General features: G+C 47.9%; 1 protein-coding gene across 10 annotated transcripts in view; it reads left to right on the top strand.

Moving 5' to 3' along the window:
* Positions 1–21593, top strand: part of Agap1 (ArfGAP with GTPase domain, ankyrin repeat and PH domain 1) — a 455752-nt gene that overhangs the window by 330694 nt on the left and 103465 nt on the right. For 9 of the 10 annotated variants that reach the window (XM_041650295.1, XM_041650294.1, XM_041650296.1 and 6 more), the window contains one exon: positions 16973–17134. The exons of the other annotated variant lie outside the window; for it this stretch is intronic. In XM_041650295.1, coding sequence (XP_041506229.1) covers positions 16973–17134 — 162 coding nt within the window. The remainder of the gene's footprint in view (positions 1–16972; positions 17135–21593) is intronic. 10 annotated transcript variants of the gene reach the window in all.

The raw sequence follows: 21593 nt of genomic DNA, 5'->3' as shown, positions 1-21593 counted from the left end.
GGGAATTGAACCTGTGTCCTCTGGAAGACTGGCCAGCACTCTTAACTACCAAGACATCTCTCCAGCCCCAAATTCTGGAATTTCAAGTGCACACCACCACACTTGGATTTTTTTTTTTTTTTAAACATGGGTTCAGAGAACTCAGGTCGTCGCACTTGCATGGCAAACACCAACCGAGCTATTGCTACAGCCCATGGTCAGGTCAGATCATTCTCAGGCTTTCCTTGCCTCCTGTGTCAGAAGTTGTAAATGTGTAGAGACCTAAAGGGCATTTAAGAAAATAAGGCATGAAGAAGAGTCAATAGAAGCGAGCCCTGATAAAGGACAGTTAGAAAAACCTCCTCAGATGGCTGGGAGGACACGGACTCACAGAGGCAGAGGATGGCTGGCACCATACATTTCTCCATTCGTGTTTATATTCTGTAGTTTTGCATCTTGAAGCTTCTGTCAATGGGTGTATCTTATGTTAAATCTCTGCCTGATTATCTGACAGATAAGATTATTAACAGAAAGTGTTATTAATATTAATTACACAATGATACTAAAAATTTTATATCACAGAAGCAGATGGTTATTTAAAATGAGTTTAAGTTTTAGCCTCTTTATGAAGAAGCATTTAAGCATATTTAGTTATAAATGCTATTTTAATTGATACATTATTCCTACAGTGGGGATCTTAAAATCTTACTGCAGTTGCAGGGAAATGTTTCTATGTATATTTCAATCTCTTAAAGCTTGCACTTACTTGCAGAAAAGCAATCATAATGCCATTTCAAGACAGAGTGGGAGAGGGCTTAATAAAAGCATATCCCCATGATTCTCACAGCTGCTTATAGTTCCGAGAATCCGGCACCGATGTGTGAACAGCTGTCCAAAGCATTCGTCATGTTCACAGTGCTCTGGGTCATCTTTTCTAGGTGGGCATGCTATTTATTTTTTACTGTTTTCTCAGTCCTTCTCTGGATTCTGCACATAGCCGAGGTAAGAGTAGCACTTGGGAAGTATTTTCCTACAGACGGAGCAGAATCCCTTCATAAGCATCAACATGTGAAGTTCAATTTCTCAAGGCTGGAAATTCAGCTTTAACCCAGCCCAGCGGTTGGCCCTTCGTTTGACAGCAAGCATTGTTTTTAATGGCAACTGGTGAAGTAAGCATCACCCCGCCCCTAGCCACACCCCCAGCTTCACTTGACTCTTCAAGCTAGGGCTGCAGCCCCAGGGCCTTCTCCAGCATGTTAGCTGACTGGAGTCCAGAGGTTTGTTTCTGCAAGTGATAGGATGTGTCTTCAGTTATAAGCAAGCTCATTCTTGCATGGATGGTGTCATTGATATTTCTCCCAAGAAAAGTATTAAAGTATAATCTATAATTATATATACATATTATAATCATAGCACATCGGAATGGGTGGTCACAGACACTGACAGAATTCAGCATACAGTGAAATGTTCAACCACGCCTCATCTCCTGCTGTGTCCCCTTATCTCCCAAATCTTACTCTTGGCAGTTGAGCAGATGCAACTGGAATCCCCCTACATCTGAGGCTGAACATGCCCAGTGGGTTACACTTAGGTGCCCACTTTCCATATAAAGCCTGTGAGCCTTGTACTCTTGGCACTATCAGCAATTTGTGTTTTCATTTCCTCTGCTACTCATAAGTAAGAAACAAATACAAGTCATTCCAGTGACCTAAATCCTTCTAGATGAACCAGCAAAAGCTGGCTGCTGCCTGCTCCTAATGCATGGATTAATTCATTAAGTTCCTTGACGACCACAGCACCCAGGTTCAGGGTCTCTGTTTCTGAGGAGTGGAAAGTTCCACTGGGAAAGAGAAAAGTTAGTGAGATCTTTGCCCAGGAGAAGGTGTCCTGGGTCTGGAAGTAGAAAGACCACTTGAAGGCTGAGGCTGTGCTTGGTGAGAGCACTTGGCTCATGTGCTGGAGACCCTGGGTTCAGTCCCCACTGCCACAGAAGGTAAGGAATTGGATGAAAGAATGTACACCTATTGCCTCCTTTGCTGTAGCTCTAATCCAACTGGGGAAACGCGAAGAATAGCCAAGAAGCTGTTTCCTGGGAAAGTGGGGTGTTTTACTAGTAAGGACCTGCCTGGCTGTGTGAGTACCTCAGTTCCTTGTCACACTGCTGTCATCAAGGAAGAAAGGGTTTAGCTGGCTCACGGATACGTGGTACGGCCATCACTGCGGGAGACAGTTGCTCACGGATACGTGGTACGGCCATCACTGCGGGAGACAGTTGCTCACGGATACGTGGTACGGCCATCACTGCGGGAGACAGTTGCTCACGGATACGTGGTACGGCCATCACTGCGGGAGACAGTTGCTCACGGATACGTGGTACGGCCATCACTGCGGGAGACAGTTGCTCACAGATACGTGGTACAGCCTTCACTGCAGGGAGACAGTGGCTCACAGATACGTGGTCCAGCCTTCACTGCAGGGAGACAGTGGCTCACAGATACGTGGTACAGCCTTCACTGCAGGGAGACAGTGGCTCACAGATACGTGGTACAGCCTTCACTGCAGGGAGACAGTGGCTCACAGATACGTGGTACAGCCTTCACTGCAGGGAGACAGTGGCTCACAGATACGTGGTACAGCCTTCACTGCAGGGAGACAGTGGCAGGAGTGGAGACAGCTGGTCACATGGCATCTGCAGTGAGGGAGCAGAGAGATGACTACTGCTTGGTCACCTCTAACTCAGTCCCAGACCCTCACTGTATGGGGCAATGCTGCCTACATTTAGGCTGTCTCTTCCCACGACTGCCTAATCTAGAAGCAATGTTACAGACATGTCCAGAGGCCTATCTTCTGGGTGATCCTATGTTGTGTCAGCTAGACAGTATTAATCATCATGATGAGGTCTGTGCTGGAGTTTGAGCACTCAGAAGATACAGTGGACAGCTACATCTGGTCTGGATGGTAGTCCTGGTGCACCTGAATGAGTTTGGAGTAAGAAATCCCTGGTACCTGATCCAGATTACTAACCTGGGGAATGCTTTCTCACCTGGTGGTAACTGAGCTTCCTCCTGCTCATCAAGACCACTAGAGTTGTCAATCAACAGGACCCTGGGAAGGCCAAGCTAGAGGATGTCCCAGGTGTGCAGGCGGGTATGGGTAGAAAGAGAGAAAATGAGCCTGTGTAGTACAGGGAGCAGAGGAGGGTAGTGCATTCTAGGAATATAGTCAGAAACAGGGTGCAATGTGTGCAAGCAGATGGAGGGGGGTCCTCCTAGGCTGGGGAGGCTTTAGGTAGTTGCTGCTTTCAACCTCACCCTGGGGTATCAAAGGCAGCCGTGGGGAAGAGGAATGGGAATGAGGTGTGCTTTGATGGATAGTGATCCCAGATCCCACCTCTGCTGCACCCACTCCTGACCCTGCTGTCAGCCACAGCGGGCTGGGCCTTTTGCTTAAGGAAAAAGGAGGAAATGTCAGTTATTATGTTTTGGAACACAATCTTATCTTTTCGTTTGATTTTTAAGGCAATTTTCTCAAAGATCAACCATCATGTCTGACTGAAGTGTATTGACAAAATTTTAGCCACGGTGAAGAAAACGCTTTAAACCCCAAGAAATCTGACCCTGGTTCTTGGAACACTTTGATAAAGCTACCTTTTTCCCTCCCTCCCTCCCTCCCTTCCTTCCTTCCTTCTTTTCTTCTTCCCTCCCTCCCTCCCTTCCTCCCTTCCTTCTTTCCTTCCTCCTTTCCTTCTTTATTTCCTAGAACAAAGCCTAAATTCCAAAATCAGTGTTAGGAATAAAGGAAGTTCACTAAAGCAAATGAAGTCCATTCTTCTTTTGAGTGATCTAGCATGAATGCTAAATTACTCCTTCTTCAGTGCCAGAAGCAATATTAACCTTCATTTTCTTTCCTGTACAAAGGTAATCAAACCCAAATTATTGCACATGGCAGATGAGCCCTCTACCACTGTGCTCCATCCCATCACAGTCCTGGTTGTTAAACATTAGTGTTGAACTTAGGGACTGTATCCTCAATTTTTTTTTTTAGATTTATTTTTTTTTATGTGCAGCTGTGTGAGTATATGCTTCTTTGGAGGCCAGAACCCATGGAGGCCAGAAGAGGACATCTTTTGGAGGTGGTTATGAGCTGTACCATGTGGGTGGCCATCTCTTCCACCTCCGTATCCCCATTTCTTACTTCAGGGTGGGAAGGCAATAGGACGCGTGGGTCTGACGTTACTGAGTCATTTCAGAAGACTGCTCCCTCCAACAGCTCAGCCGTCTTCTCGCATCTTCCACGCTGGTTGCATTTGGTGTAAATGGACCAGCATACCAGATGACTACACTAGCGTTAACACACCAAATGACCCTCGTGTCCCTGTCTCTTTGTTCAGGTGCACATGCTGCTCCAGCATCAGAGTCAGAGCCAGGGGTAGGCAGACCTGGTGCTCTCTCCTCAGGCTCCAGCCTCAGCCCTACCTATATGAAATAAGAAATAGTCATTAGCAGGCTAGCAAAATTCTAAGAGTGGTTGATTCGGGGGTTATTGCAGAAGTCTCCACCTGCTCAAATCCCTACCATGTAAAGGGGGTGTTTTAAGTATATCTTTATCAAGATCATTTAGATCTTTCAAAGATTGTATCTGTTGAAAGAAGGCACCTTGCCAAGTGGCATAAGCATTGGCCCTTTAAAGACCCTCCGAGTTTGTGCACCAGTCCATCACAGTGAAAAATAGGATTGTGCTAGTCTGTGAGGCTTAGCATTAAAGAATTCTTCATTTGTTTGTGTAGTCTGGGTCTAACTGTGGCACAGGCTGGAACCCACCATCCTCCTGACTCAACTTCCAGAGCAGGCACATGCCAGTCCATCTAGCTTCATGCTTGGTTTTTCTGGGTTTTGTTTTTGTTTTGTAACCCATGATGTCATATGGATTTGTTCCACTAGGCGTCCCAGCCCCGAGATAGAGCGGCCCTGCACGTGTGCGTGTACACACATCATCAGGGGAGCAGGGTGACACGGGTCTCTTTGTTAAATCAGCATCTGTTTCCACACGTGCCCTTCCTGAATGCATCCATGCTGTGGTCCTCTGAAGCTGAGCCTCACCCGCCCTTGTTGCTGCAGCTGTAGGACTGTCCGTTCAGGGTCACTGTAGCCGAATTCCCGGAGGAGCCAAAACCTTCAAAGCATTCCCCATGAGCAGAAATTGAAGGGCAGGGTTGTCCTGTCCCACTGAGTAACCTCCAGCCCTTGACTGGGGCGATTGTCAGAGCCCAGGTGTGGTAGACAGGCTAGGGAGCGGGGCCCTCTTTCAAGTGGCCAGGTCTTCCTTTTGAGGCACCGGACACCATGATGTTATCTCTGACTTCCCTGGCTGCAGTATGCCACCCACTCTCAGCAAAAGCTCCCACTTCATGACCCACCCACTTGCCTCCTGTTTAGGAATCACATAGGAGGCTTTCAAACCTCATAGATGTTTACAAGGTGATATTTCCTTGAATATGGGCAAAGAGGATAGATTTTACAAATTAGCATTTGATTTCATTAAAAAAAAAAGTAGTAGCCCTGATGTTTTCCACAGTTAACTTCAAACATAATAAAAGGTTAGTTACATGTAACCCCCAAGGGAAAATAAGTTCTAATTCATCATCATAATATGTTGGCAATTTGTTGTCCACATTGCTCTGGCTCTAAAGACATGTAGGCAGATTTATCAACTGGTAATTAGAAGCCCCAGGTTTTATGTTCACCTGTGAGTCTATTATGTAGGGGTATACTGGGTATCTTTGTTTCTCTTGCCGTCAAAGACTTGATTTCATTCTTCTTGCTACACTCATCTTGGTTTGCAGAGGTGCGTGTGTGTGTGTGTGTGTGTGTGTGTGTGTGTGTGTGTTTATGTACATGTATGCACATACGTAGAAGCCAGGGGTCAAATTTGGGTTCCTTGATCATTCTCTATCTTTTATTTTGAGACAAGGTCTTTCTCACTGGCCCTAGAGCTGGAAACTTTGGCTCAACTGGCTGGCCCATGGGCTCCTGTAATCCTCCTGTCTCTGAACCCCCAGAGCTGAGGTTATAGACATGTACCATCACATTCAGCTTGTACCCGGGGGTTGGGATCTGAACTCGGGTTCTTATACTCACAAAGCAGGCATTTTCTTGACTGAGCCATCTCAGCAGCCCCTGACTGATTTTTTTTTAATTAAACATCTATTTGGTGCTGGATGTCTTCTATATACTAGGCACATTAAAAGAAGTTTAAAAATAAAAGGAAGGGATCTGCAGAGATAACTCAGTGGTTAAGAACACTGATTGCTCTGTCAGAGAACACAGGTTCCGTTCCCAGCACTCACATGGCCACTCACAATCATCTGTAACTCCTACCCCAGGGGATCTGATGCCCCTCTTTTGACCTTCTTGGGCACCAGGCACACTTGATACATAGACACACATAAAAGTAAAACACTCATACACATAAATATATATGAAAACATAAAGAGGGTAGGGAAACGCCAATACATAAGACAGCCATGGAAGCCTGAGAAACCAAAGCAGAATTGAAGGGAAGTAGCTCTCAACCCCATGGTTACTGGAACGGGGGAGGGGAACTTCCTGCAGTCTCACTGAAGTTCATACAGCTTTAACTGTGACAGTTCTAAAAGTAGATTGCCCAAGAGCCTCTCTAGTAGTTACCAAGACTTTCCCTGTGAAGTAGTCACTCTTTAGCATAAGTAGTGTCTACACAAGGCCGTTGGGATGTGTAGAGGCTGTGTTGAGTGGTGTTGGCTGGGGAAAGCAGTCTGTGTGTCGCATGGTCTTCAGGACTAAGGGAGGCTGCACCATGCTGCTATCACCCTCCCCACTCACCCCAGGTCTCCCCAACCCTAGGCTTCAGTCATCTTTGCCATCCCTTATTGGAGGCTATGTATGGATTAAACTGCTCTCGAGAACATCCACACTGCAGGTTAGAGCTCCTGTTTTATTTGCTGTGGGCAATACAGCCTCTTGCAGAGCCTGTATTTGGTGAGTGAGTGAGTCTGTCCATCCATCCATTCATCCATCCATCCATCCATCCATCCGGTACTTGACTGGCCACATGGCAGAAGGTCCATGTGTTACTGCTTCGTGGGGTGGGGGGTCCTGGCCCCCGTAGAGAGTAGAACAGGTGTGGGTGAGGCATGTTATGACCAGAGTTGAGGATTGACTGTTTTGCATGGGAGGGAATTGAAGTTAAAGTATGTGTTGTAACCATAGCAACAGAGCCAGGGGTCAGACTGGATTTGAACTGCCTCTCTTACTGGAACCATGTCATGTGAGAACCTGACTATCCCCAAAGGAGAGAAAAGCTCTGAGCTTCTGGAAACAGTTTAGTGGTGTGCATCCAATGCCCTGTAAGTCCCAATTTTCTTGGACTTGTGTCTTAAAGACTGACCTAATCTTTAAATATACAAAAGTGTTGCCTTCATGACTTAAATATATATATATGAAGCCCATCCAAGCAGTGGGAAATAATCATGCCAACCAAGGCCTATGATCTGAAAAGGAAAAAAGAAAGAATCTGATCGCTTACATTTTTATAACATTTTAACCCTGAATTATTGGGATGAAATATGAAAAACAGCTAGACTCCCTTTCGAACCTGGGTTTCTGTACGTCAGGCCTCCACAAAACTACTACAGCACCACCAGAATGTGACAGGTGAAGAGATGGTCCGCAAGCAAGCAGCTACTCACAAAACTAGAAGCTGGACATCTTCAGTACCCTGGACAGAGACTTTGGGGCCTGTTCCCTAAAACCTGCCTGCATTCAGCTGCAGCTGGGAGCACCGCTTCTTCACTCCTTGAGAGTTTTATAGAGACAGCTAAGTTTCAGGAAGGCAGTGGAATCAGAATCATGCTATCAAAGAGCAATCACACATCTAATTAACTTGTGAAGTTTTCTCCTTGTAGGCATGCCTGGTCTCTCAGCCAGGGCAGCCCTCCATGGGAAACAGACTCTTTGTAATTTAGCAGCTGTAAGCACCAAACTTGAAAAATGGTTGTGGCTGATTATGTAAAAAGAGATGAGGCTGGAATGGAGTGGGAATCTCTTGAAATGATTTCACTCCCTCCTCCCAGCCCTGCTCAGTCTGCCTTTACGTCTTTCCAAGTACACTAGATTAATTTAAACTTTGTGCAGCTTGCATTCAGCTGAACATCAGCTAGAGGACGGTTTGATTTTTGACCCTTAAATATCAGCTCCTGACTGGCATAGCCAATTGCTCCCCTCCATGGAGCAGTCTTACCCCCTCTGTAAGCTTCCTCTGCCGTCCTGCCTTCCTGATCACTGGTCCTCTGAAATTAGGGGCTGCTATTTGGTGCCCACACATCTTCACCCTGGGGATACATTCCCAAAACCTCTGGTTATGAATGAGAACCAAAAGAAACGCAGCAGCCCACAGCGTACAAAGCAGTAGTAGAGTCTGATAGGGCTATGACACAGGGAAGCAAGGGACTGAAGGAGCCCGTGGCAGATAGGCTGCCACCAATAGCCTGGCATATGGTTCCAGTAGGGCAGCCACTCCCCTGTCTACCCTAAACCCAGTCTTACAGCCCAAGTCTGGTGCTAGCCTCTGTCTTCTCTTCCCAAGGATTCCCAAGCCACTTGGGACTCCCAGCTCAGATACCTCACCATCTTCCCTAGATTACAAAGTGAATTTTTTTTTAAGTTAATTGCCTTGTGGTGTTTAACACAATGACCTCTCCCTTTTTACTCTTTCTTTTTCTTAAAATCTAGTTCTTTGTAGGTGAAATTCACTTACTTCATTGATTTGGAGTGTAATAACTTAATAGTTTCTAACACAGCCACAGATCTCTGCAACCTCTCCCAGGTCAACGTTGGGCCATTTTCATTACCTGAGAAGAGAAACCCTGGGCCCTAAACAGTGAGCCCACTTCGTGCATGAAGGGGCCTTATAAACATATTTGGCATTGAGAGTTTCATCTAGCCAACCATCGGCTCTCTGAAATTCAACTTCCTCTGCAGAGCTCGAGGTGTAATTGAAAGTGGCCAGGGAAGGAATTCTTCTCCCCTGGACCCTCTTTCTGCGCTGGCCCCTCCTATTGTGCGCCTTCCCTCCCCGTTTTTGTAACTCCATCTGACACTGTGTTGTCTTTCCCTTTCCCCCAACACCTGTCATCTTCCTGGCCCCCCGCCGTGTCCCGCTGCCCCTTCTGACATTGTATACCCCTGCGTGCGCTGCAAAGGGAAGCACACAATAATGGCAGTCTCTGAAACATCTTCAGAGGTGGGAGTGAAGTCAGCCTCCTCCCGCCCAAAGCTCCGTCAAAAGCTCTGGGCGAGGGTTTGAACTTCACTTCACACTCACCTTTTAACAGGGACCCGGGATGTTGTGATTTCCTCCAATGGCAAAGGTGGCTTCTTCTTTATTTACCAGCCGACACATCCCTCTGAGCCTCAGAAGGGACGGAGGCCCTATTAAAGACCCAAATGAGTCTCCCATTGTTGACCTTGGATCAAAGCAACCCGCCTTTAATTTTCTACTTCCCACAATGACTTGCTGTTGAGTTTGTGGAGGCCTTAGCCCTCAGCGGATTCTCCCCTGGCAGTGCCAAATGGCTCTTTGAAAATTCTGAATTCTTTTAATACAGGGAGGAAAAAAAAAACTAAAAGATTTTAGCGGTGTGTTGTACCTAACACAGCCAAAGAAGTGAGTGAGGGCACCTGTGGACACCAGAGCGCCGTCAGCACACACGGTGCACATGCCCCTTGTTCCTTTCTCTCCTGTTGTCTGGGTTTCCCCCATTTTGTTCACGGAGATGTGATTCTTAGGGAGACACAAGTTAAAGTAGTTTGTATACTTTTGGTTGATGACCAGCCATCTCGTCAGCCACTCATCTGGATTATAGTGGCTGCAGCATCCTGTCTCCCAACCATACCCCTGAGGAACGGTGGGAAGAGATATCCTCAGGAAGCCCTCTCCGTCCGCCGTACTGTCTGAATCCCATTGCTTCCAGGGCTTTGGAAGACCCAGGCTATGACTGGGGACTCACATGTGAGAAACAGCGGCAAGAGTGATTCTTGAAGAGCTCAGGTGCTCCCAGCAGACACCTCCTGGCTCCCTGCCCCTGGAAGCAATGGGATGTGGGAGCGAGAAGCTGATACCCTGAATGTGGAAATGCGCCTGGATATTAGAAGCCGTCTGCATACCTGGCCGAGGCCCTTCCCGAGATGAGCCCCCCACAACAGCCCATTGAGATGGGCTCAGCTAATGATCGGCTGGGCAGATAATCGGAGGAGAGTTAATTGTGAGGTTCGATACAGCATCTTGTCGGCAGAGATAAGTTGTCACGTTTTCCACTTGAGCTGAAACTAAATGATTGTAAAATAAGTTATGAGTGTCCTTGGGCCTGTCTGCCGGAATGATAGCTAAGAATACATTCCTGGCCCATCAGTCTCGAGCAGGCTGCTTGATATTTATGCGAGTGGAATGTTATTTTATTCTCCCTCTGGTCATGCCTGTCAGCTCCCCGAGTGAAAGGTGTAGCTGCTTCTTTGACTCATACTTCACATGCCGGAGCTCCGAGAGACCGCAGATTGTGATCATTATGGCTCATGTTATATATTTTGGGGGGTATGTGTTGAACATTGATGCCCGATTGGGAAGAACTAATAGCCAACATTGAACACATAGGATGGGCCAGCCCTTCCTGGCTCAGCAACCCATACCTGGGGGATCCCTTCACCAAAGCAGATCTAAACATGGAGTAATGAGGCACTGGCTTTTTTTTTTTCTTTTAAATTTGATTACCATGCTTCACCTTGCTTCTCTCCTGTATTTAATGCCACAAACAGCAGTCTCCTTGACTTCCTGCCTGTTAATTGATACAAAATGAAGTACATTCTTCATAGGCAGTCGGGAGGAGTGGTGGACTCTGAGGGTGGGGTTGAGGGACATCTCGTCAGGCTGGAGGAGCAATGGGGAGTGAGGAAGCTTAGTGTAGAAGCCTCACACACTTTGACTGCTCGTATTTTAGATCGGGGGATATTAAACAGTTCCCAGGGAGTCTCAAGATCTGGGAGTCAGGGCATAAATACTTATACTGCAGGTGCCTGTGTACAGAATCTAAGTAACTAGAAACCCATCACTATGCCTGAGGCGGCTGTCAGTCGAGCCCACTTGGTTCTCAAGCCAAGGCCACTTTCCCGGCCTCTTCCTGTCTCCTGCGATCACAGAGTTTGCCCCCTTTTGATGCCCATCATTCTTCACCATCAGTGTTGTCTTCTTAGTGCCTGATTACATCAGCCTTGTGCAAGTCTCCACGTGGGCTGCCCAGTCATGTGCTGCAGCTCTGTTTTCTGACCCAGCATTTGGTCCTTCGGGCATCTGTATACCTTACTCTCTTAGCCTGGTGAAGAGGCCAGACTCCTAGAGGGTACTACTTCAATACCTGTCCCACAGGTAGGAAAGGAAAGCTGGACAGGGTAGATTCCATTCCCTGAGCCATGGAGTGTTTGGACATTGGCACATGTGCAAGATGCAGATGGGAAGATGGTGGGACCTCCTGGCCTTCTCTTACAAGAGAAGAGACCAGACCTACAGAGTTATCTTTTGCCATGGTCTCTATATGAGCATGAATGGCCCCACCCCTTGGGGTCTTGTGCCCTGTGAATCCCAGGGCACACAACAGTGACTGGTTCACTTCTGTTCTCATCTAAGAATGAATGTAAAGAAGCCGGGCAGTGGTGGTTGCACACCTTTAATCCCTGCACTCGGGAGGTGAAGGCAGGTGGATCTCTATGAGTTCGAGCCTATCCTGGTCTACAAAGCGAGTTCCAGTACAGCCAAAGGACTTATAGAGAGAAACCCTATCTTGGGGGAGGGGGGATTGAACATAAAGGACTCACAAATGTTGGGGTTGCTTTCTGTCTCACTAGTCAGACCCAGGAGTACTTCCATGTCTTCCTTAGTGTGAGATGACTCTTGCACTATTCTCCTCATGACACAGTGACCCCTCTGTTTTCCCATTAGTCTCAATCCCCGGGCCCTGAGGGAACCCTCCACAGGCCACAGAGTCATGGTTCTGTCTGTGGATGAGCCCCCCCCCCCGCCCTGGCCCGGTCTGGTTATCTGTGGGGTTGACATGCCTGCTGCACATGGGGTCCCTTCAGCATTCTGTGAGCCAGTGCAGGGCCCAAGGAAAACAGTCTTTTATTGAAGGCATCAAGCAAGAAATTAGATAGGCATTCTTTTCAGGCCTTAGAAATCGGCTCCATGGGGACAGGGGTTCTGCCCTTTATTCTTTGACAGCTGCTAGCTCAGAGAGCATGCTCAGTAAGTGTAGGCTGAGTGTAAGGGAGACTGTTTCTGTCAATAACTCCCATTCATGGCTGTAGTCGTTCACCTAAAAATAGCTTCCAGACGGTTGGGAACTTGCAGGACAGTGGTGGACACAAAAGCATGCTTGTGGTGAGATTTTAAGGATGTAGCAGAGTTGATTGCACTCCGCTGTTCCACGGGGACCACAGGTCCCCTCCTACCTGGGCCAGGACCTCAGGCAGTCGACTCTTCAGTAAACTGGTCAGTGCAGTAGAATTCCCCCATGACTGTCATTGTGGTGAAGAGAGAAAACAGATCCTGTATCCACGAAGCTGGCATGATGCTCCTGTGACAGACATTTGTCACCACGTGGAGAGAGCCAAGCCAATGAGACAAGGAGGGGCAGTGACTTGTGCAGGCTGTGGGCTGGCCTCACAAGCACCCTCCGTGCGCCTTGTGGCTTCCTCTACCTTCCTATGCAGAACTCACTGTGACTTCCCATCTGAGGATGGAGGGACAAACCATAGCAGATGCAGGAGAAACAGATGCTGCCCTGGAGGCCTGTCTACTTAAGTGGCCCCTGTCAGGGGCACTGGTGAGGACAGCAGTTGCCAGCCGTGAGGAAGAACACTTCAGTGAGCTTTGCTTCAGAGAGCAGCAGAAGTCAAGTAGTAAAAAGGGAGAGTGGGCAAGGGAGGCACTTGGTAAGACTCAGCTTGTGTGGTACAGGCAGGGAGGGACGAAATGCTGGGACCACAGTCACTATCTAGAGTGGGACATAGCTTACAGGCTGAAGATTCCCAGAGCCTGCCAGGCCTTTAGGGAAAAGTGGAGTGTTTGTTTCCGAGAGATGGGGGAGAGAAAGTTCAGTTGGTTAGATGGTGGGGGTTGGGGTGAGGTGAGGGATTCAGGAGGAACAGGAGAAACCTTGGGTGAGCATCTAGGAAAGTGGTGGGTAGATTTCTAACTGAAGTGCAAGAAGCTCAGGGTTGCAGGGGTGCTGGTGCAGAAGGGACCCAGGCACAAGGAGCCAGGGTCAGGATGATGCTGTCTCCATGACCCTAACTGGAAACGATGGGAGAAACTTGGGAAATTGGGTTTTCAGAAATGTTTCCAGTAGTTAACAATGCTGGGACCTGCCACGGAGGTCTGCCCATGGGGGTGAGAGGTTGCTGGAGGAGCTGCTGGAGTGGGGGAGGGAGCGGGGGAAGCAGCTGGCAGAGCTCTGAGGACACCAGGGAATGAGGGCTGCTGAGACATCAGGAAGGAAAGAGCCTGGCATGGGGAGGAATGGGACCGGACTTCACCTGGGCAGTTGGAGTGACATCACAAGGAGACTGCGGGGCTGTTGTGGAAATGGAGAATTCCTGACCCAGGATCTGTAGAGTTACCATGTAGCTGCATAGCTTCCCCAGGGTGAGAAGGGGGGGGGGCAGAACCCCGTGTCATGGCAGGAGTGTCTCCAGGGTAGAACACAGAGTGGAATGTGCCTTCCAAGCAGGCAGTGCCTGTAAGTCCAGCTGTCCAAGGGAGGAGGGACAGTACTGAGAGTCCCATGAGTTAGAGCGGTTCTAGGCTTATAGGCCACTTCCCAACATCTCTGGATGCTGGATTCCTGTAATACCACTACCCTACTTGCTGTGGTTTTCACATCTGTCTCAAAGCATTGCCATGTGGGCCTGGAACATGCTTCTAATTGAGAACAAGGAACCAGATAGACCAGCAGAGCCTCTGGGAACAGAACTGAAGCACCATGCTGAAGGATGCCTCAGGGACAAAGCCAAAGTTCAGGGCATATCAGTGCCCTGGCCTGCTGGACTCTCAGAGGAAGCTGAGTGGCATTTCTTGCCAGTACTGTCACCATCTCAAGACTGCCACTTGTCACTTCTCCATGAAAGTCAAGAGTTTGTGCCACAGTAATGACAGGCCATAGATACCGAGACACCGGGAGATGCAATGGTGCTTTCTGTGGTAGGAGGGGAAGGAGTTGCCTGGAAACAGGAACATTTGATTTTCATCCCAAGAAAGGTGAATTCTGTTCTGTGTGCCAGTGAGTGAGTCCAAAGCCTGCCCAAGTAGAACGGGAAGTAGATTTTTGAAAGAGCATCTTCATTCACACAGAAAACAATGACTTATTTGAATAGGGATATTTCACTAAAAAGAGAAACTGTGATTTGTGTCCCTTTCGTCTTTCTGGATTATCAGAACCGTGTAAGTTGGCTTTCAGGGTGGTATTTGGAAACCTAGCTTATTGGCTTTGTTTTCGTTTCTTTTTGTTTTGTTTTCTATCCGAGGCAGGGTCTTGGGAGGTTGGCTTCAGTGGCCTGGTAACAGCTGTAAGGCCTAAGCTGACCTCGGACTCATGGTGTTTCTCCTGCCTCAGCCTCCTGGGTTCTGGGATTATAGGTGTGTGTCACCTTGCTCCAGTTGTTCCTTGACAAGTTCAAAGCCATGTTGTTGCAGAATTGTTGGTGCAACCATTCCACTATTCATTACAACATGTGGCTAGGTTACAGAGACAAACGCCTTGTCTGAGCCCGGTGTGGTGTTGCTGCTTAGAGGCCTCCAAGTGTGCTGGTGCTACTGACGCATGAACCTCTGTCCCAGCCCCGCCTTGCCCTGGACTGTTTTCCTTGACTCAGCTGTGGGCATAGAGGTTTGTATTTCAAACAGCCGAGACCTGCTAAGGAAGTTGTGAAAACCAAGGGGAAGCTTCCAGAGCCTCAACACTCCAGATGGTCTCTGTGCACATGTGTGGAAGTCCGTCCTGTTGGCTGTGTAGTTCATGCATGTGCTCTCCGCATCTAGGAGAGATGTTGGTGTCGGGTTGGGCAGTAGACGGTAGCTTACCTGTGTTGAGCATTACAGGACACTGGGGAAGAGAAACCACCACTTCCCTGAAGAAGCTGTAGTTAGCTTTCGGCCACTAACAGCCAAGTGCAGAGTGTCCACAGTCAGACCCCTGGAGTAGAGATCTAACTTGTAGCTTAGGAGAAAGAATTACTGACAGTCACAGAGGTTGCAGGATTGAAGCAACAGGACAGTGGGACACTCGGGCTAATTACACGGAAATGTCTTTGGGTAAGAACAGTGAGTAGCTTTGCTTTCCTGCCTGATGAGTAAGCCCTCTGGTGGGGGACCAGACGGGCATGGACCACTGTCAGTGGCCTTGGCACAGGACGAGTAGTGGCATCTTTTGAAATCTGTGCATGGAATACTTAAGAAGAACAAAAGTCCTCACCATCAAGCACTGGATAACATACAGAAGGGAAACGCCAGAATGGCTGGCCATCTTGGAGTCTGGTATCTGTCCTAGGGATTCAGAAAGTTGTCTTGCTCTGTTCTGTTTGTTTCTTGGTTTTGGTGTTGGTTTCTGGGTTGATCGGTTGGTGGGTAGGTTGGGTTTTGTTGTTTTGGCAGGCCTAGGTCTCACTATGTAGACCTTTCTGTTCCAAAACGCTCAGATCCTCCTGCCTCTGCCTCCTAAGTGATAGGTTAAAGGTGTATGTGACCATGCTCAGCTAGGGGCCAGTGTTTTCACTTAAACCCTTATCCTCACCACCACCACTGCAGCCAGCCTGCCAAACTACAGGATGAAGTGAGGGTCAGAACTGCTGGCTGTCCCTAGGACACAGTTCACCTTGGGAAAGGAATCAGTCCTGGAGCCTGGTGGAAGTGGAAGGGTGGCAGCATCAGGGGATGGAACAGAAGGTGACGGTTGATACCAATTCAGAGCTGAGGTGCCTGTCAGCGGGGATCTGGGGACAGCTTTTCATGGTGGGTCCCCAGCTTGTAGGGGTTGGCAGTATTCCGAGATTAGACACCAGGCGGATGGGAGTCAGTGCAAGCCTTTCTCTCCTTGTAATTACAAGACTCCTGACTCATGACAAACGACTCTGAAACGTGGGGTGTGGGGAGGTGCACCACCCATGCTCCTCTGTCCCCTGCTCGGTGTACTGTCCTGCCCGTGTAGTCTGGCGCTTCCCAGTCTTTAGCACTACTTGGGCCTTCTTTTTGGTAAAGAGAGAGTAAAAAATAAATTGAGTTTCATTTAAAGTGAGTCCCTGTGTTTGCACAGTGGCCTTAAAGCCTCTCTGCAGAGCTGGAGCGACTCTTCAGTCTGCAGCTCTGTGGTATTGACGTGGAGATATTCCTGCAGGCTGTTGGTGAGCTGTGGCATGTTGTATCTCCTCTCCTGATTACAAAGTGAAGTCACAGCCACATGTAGTACTACAGGGAGAAGAAGATCAGTAATTGTTCCCCCTTTGTATGCAATGTCACACCCACTCAGGACAGTTTATGCATGTTAGTATCTCATTCCTGGTAAATGAGGGTCAGTAAGGGGAGGAAAGGGAACACTGATAATCCGAGGTCCACTGTCCTGCTGCCCCTGATGTCATGGGTGTGGGTCTGAGGTTTCAGGAGTCCAGTGGCTAGAAGCAGAGGATTTCCAGCGCCTGCTTTGGGCTGGGAGGTGCACATGGCAAAAGTGCTTAGATCTGTTCATTGCTGGAGCCCCGGCCGCCCACCCAGCCACGTTGTGCACAGGTGTCTTTGGAAGGACGGAAAGATCTCACATGTTAATGCTGGAGGATGTTGCTTGAGTGGGTTTTGCCTCATTTTCTTTGCTGTGCTCCACGCTCACTTTTGCATTCTTTTGCCTTTTCTGGTTCGGTTGCAGACACGGGGCTGGGTGACTCCGTGTGTTCCAGCCCAAGTATCTCCAGCAGCACCAGCCCCAAGCTTGACCCACCCCCTTCCCCCCACGCCAACAGAAAGAAGCACCGGAGGAAGAAAAGTACCAGCAACTTCAAGGCTGACGGGCTCTCGGGCACCGCTGAAGGTAAGGGTCCCCAGGCTGCCAGGGTGAGCATCTGCACTGTGAAAAATGGCCTTGCTCGTGAAGTCCTCTATTTACCTGATGCCAGATGTGGATTTTCTGAAGTGGCTCCCGCAAGTGAATTTTTTTATTCCATACATGCATGTTGAGATAAGTAAATACACACACACACACAAAATGAAAGGCATGAATGTAACTAAGCTTCAGAAATACTCAAAAGAAAAACAACAGTTCCAAACATTGTTGCATTAGCATCCAGGTTTGTTACTGAGATGGACAATAGCAGAGTTTATCTTGAGCAAAGGTTCCCACTCTCAGAGACTGCCCTGTCCTTCAGAGCCTTTCTCTTTCCTTGTCTGCCAAACTTTTTCTCAACATTCTCCTTGTTTGTCCAGAACTGTGGATTGCAAGATGCTACTGCCAATAGGGAAGGGCAGCTTTGTGAGCACATAGCAATCAACAAGGACCTTGGGGCTCAGCAGGGTGCCCAATCATTTGTAAGGTGGGCCGTGTTGTTTTGGGTGTCATGAGGAGGCTGGAGTCCAGAGCCTTGCAGCTTGGGGTTCCTTGCAGAGCCTAAAGGTCTTTTCCTTCACCAAGGTTCACTTGGTTCTGTCCCCAGCAGCTTCCTGCTGACAATGTTAGGCAGCGAAGACCAGTTTTCTTATTTTGGGGATAAATAAGGATAATTCTTCCATGTCAGCGGTCATAGAAGCTGACACTGAAGGGTTCAACACCGAGCTAGATGTCACTGCTCGTCCCTCCATAAAAGGTTCTGCTCAGATACTGAGAGCTACTGAGACCTCATCAAGAGCCTCCAGCCAATGTCAGCTCCAACCTGCCCCAAGGAGAGGTTGGGACAAGATGGTAGCCTTGCTACCCTCCAGCCTATAGATCCAAGCAATATTTCCCCTAACGAGTGTTTTAAAGTGCATGTCACGTAACGGATAGGCATCTTAGAACATGTCACATGTTTCCAAATGGTGTTTGTTCTTAATGTCATAGCACAGCTGATGGCCAGTTCTCTCCACACACAGCTGCTTACATGCATTTCAGTTACCCACACATGATCTGTGCATAAAACTGTAAGATCAAGCCTGTGAAAGCCATCGGTAGTGTACCCAGCCGGTGGGGAGGTGGAAGGAATGTGGAAAGTGACCTTTGCTTACTTTCTGAGCTCATGGGGTCATCTGGTGGGTGCTGTGTAGTAGCGTACCATCAAGCTGGGTCAGGGTGGGTCTGTCCTAGCAGACAGAAAGGAGGCAGCTTTGGGAGATGGCTCTGTAGTGCTTGCCTTCTAAATATGGGGAATTGAGTTTGAGCACCAGAACTCACCTAAGTAAGCCAGGCATGATAGTATGTAACCCACCACCCAGCACCAGGGAGGTAGAGACAGGTGATCCCTGGCGTTTACTGGCAGGCTGCCCTAGTCTGTTTTGGTAACTTCCAAACCAGTGAGAGACCCTACTTCCAAAACAAGAAAGAAAAAAAAACAGTGTAGGTGTACAGCGTGAGGAACGATGCCCTGTGTCCTCTACATGAGCACGTGTGTGCATACAGGCACTGCAGAAACATATAGATTAGAGAAGCTCAGCAATGTCTCAAGCCTGAATGAGTGGGCAGCACATGCTCAGAAATTTCGGATGGGTCTGCGGAGGCCACCCCTCAGTTCCCTGATAGTTTATAATAGAAAATAAGTTCTAATAATGTCAAAGTCATCTGTATAGTTTTTCCCTGGAAAGTGTTAACTTGCCCCACTGCCAGTATGTCATTTTTATGAGGACTGTAGTTTATTGTTAGTCTATGGTAATGTTTTTCCCATCTTTTAACTTTGGTTTGTTTGTTTGTTTGTTTGTTTGAACCTGGGTCTCACTGTGGAGTCTGAGCTGGCCTCAAGCTCACAATCCTTCTTGCTCAGCCTCCTGAGTGCAGGATGTGTACATCCCACAGCGCACATTTCTAAAGTCAGATTGTGTGCTTTATTCTACCGTTGAAGCCCCATTTGTGGTCCTTAGGACTCTATCCCTTAAATAACAGCTGCATGAAGTCTAACAAGCATGTTGACCCCAGAATGAAAGCCAGTTGTTTAAACTCTTCCTGTTAACAGTCCTTGATTTGGTGTGAGGCTATGTTTGTGGGAACTGGAGAGCTGACTCAGCAGGTAAGAGCACTGGCTGCTCTTTCAGAAAACTCAGGTTCAATTCCCAGCACCCATGTGAGGGCTCATAACCATCTGTAACTCCAGTTCCAGGGGACCCAACCCCCCTCACACATTCATACGGCAAAGCACAAATGAACGTAAAATAAAAACACCACCAGCAAAACAGTTTTAAAATTTTAAAAAGAAAAAATGAGTGTGTTTTCTGCACCTCACACCTGTGCAGCGCCGACTCCTGGTTCTCGGGTGCTGTCTACCTGTAGCCTCTTGTTTTATCTCTGCCATCTGCGATACACACAGTGCCATAGCACAGGGATTCTGAACCTTTTCTGTGACTCATTTCCACTGGAAAAAAGGGGTTTGCGGCCCCAGGTCTAAAGATATATAACAGATATTCATATCTATAGATAAGAGATAGATGATTAATGTATTTTAAAATGAGTCTCTTGCATACGTTAATTTTTTACCACTTATTAAAAACAAAACTGGGGCATGAGAGACGGCTAGAGAGAATACTTGCTGCTCTTCCAGAGGACCGGAGTTCTGTTCCCCAGCACCTACATTACATGACTAGCAGCCATATGCAGCACCAGCTCCAAGGGCTCCAATGCCCTCTGCTGGCCTCCAAGGGCACTAGCATATACATAGCTGGCTGCATGTCAGATACCACAAGGCATAGGGCATCTTCAACATTTTTCACCCTTTTTGATATTATAATCATCAGGGCTTGGACCACCACTCTTCATAAATACGTACTACAAAATAGTAGAGTATGTGTAGGGCCATTTCCAAAATTGTTGAAAATTTTGTCCCAACCCCAAGCCAAAATGCATTTGATGATTTTATTTTTAATGGAAGTCAAGTCAGCAACTCCAGTGGTAGCCTTTAAAACCAAGCAGCCTTGCCAGGCGGTGGTGGCACACACCTTTAATCCCAGCACTCGGGAGGCAGAGGCAGGCGGATCTCTGTGAGTTCGAGGCCAGCCTGGTCTACAAGAGCTAGTTCCAGGACAGGAACCAAAAAGCTACAGAGAAACCCTGTCTCGAAAATTGGAAAAAAAAAAAAAACAAAAACAAAAAAACCAAGCAGCCTCACAGTGTATTTCAGAGAGAGACTAATTTGATACCGACAATCTGAGGAGATGACTGTAGGAAAATACCAAGTCTTTGTTTTCTGTTTGTCTGTTATATTTCTGTAAGAGTGCACTGTGAACACTGCAGCTCAGAGCGGGCTGTTATCCTGGGTCGACTGTGTAAGAAGCTGGGCTGTAGAAGGCACTGTGAGGTAGTTGGATGCGCTTTCTGCCTTCTGCCTTTCATAATTTTAACAGACAACTGCAAATTTAAGAGTGTAAGAATGATAAAATCCCACTGATAGCTAATTCAGTCTGAACCGTAGGGGGAAAACTGATAGTGTGCTCAAGCTGGTCACTACAGATTTCCCGAAGGGACTCCGGAGACTTGAGAAAGGGCCTGCGGAAGAGGTGGAGGGAGGAAGGAAAGTGTCCCTGGTAGATGCTGTGACCGACCTTCCCCAGAGGAACAGGTGCCATACAGCCATGGTAGCCAGAGTGAAGGGAGTGCTTTACCCACCTCCTCATCTCTTCCACCCTGTCCTCAGCACAAGTATACCAATGGCCAAAGGCCTGAGCTTTGAAGCTGCTGGCCCACATGCCTGCTCTGCGAGGCCTTTTGGCACAGCCCTAAAGAAAACATCCCGTAGTCCTCTTTCACACATGCCTCGGACCAGAAGCCTCAAAGCACTAAGGGTTAGGCCGCCCATCATTGGAGCCCCCGGACTAGCTACATGCCCCTGGATGCCATCCCCAGCTGCATGGCAAGAACTGTTCCACAGCTTGCTGGGGTGTTTCCCTCTGCAATTTCTGCAGTCAGAATCACGGACTGAAAGATGGCATATTTATGTTGCTTCAGTTTCAGAAATAGTGCCTGACTGGCAGCTTACTATGACGGAAGCAGCCACTCTGGCTCCCTTGCGCTCCAGTCTTTCTTGGGGATGAGCACCAGTGCGGTCTATACCACGTGGCAGAAGATGCCTTACCAAGCTTAAGTAGAGTAACTGCTATGATTTTTGATACTGACATGTATGTGTGCAGATGCTGTGTTGAAACCTGATGATAGTATGCTAATCTAAAAACTAATAATAAAACGAATCAGCTGAACATAGCAAGTGACAGAAGCAGGAAATGTAAAACATCTTTGTATTTGTGGCTCCAGCATGGTGATTTGGCAGTCAGATCTAGGGATTAATATAGTGGATTTTGGGAGCTCAAGCCCCTTCTAGGCT

The sequence above is a fragment of the Microtus oregoni genome, unplaced genomic scaffold (assembly GCF_018167655.1).
Source record: "Microtus oregoni isolate MIOR12 unplaced genomic scaffold, Mior012 000004F_ref0000308, whole genome shotgun sequence".
Taxonomy (NCBI): domain Eukaryota; kingdom Metazoa; phylum Chordata; class Mammalia; order Rodentia; family Cricetidae; genus Microtus; species Microtus oregoni.
The sequence above is the reverse complement of the archived record's forward strand: the minus strand, read 5'-3'. Positions and strand labels throughout refer to the sequence as shown.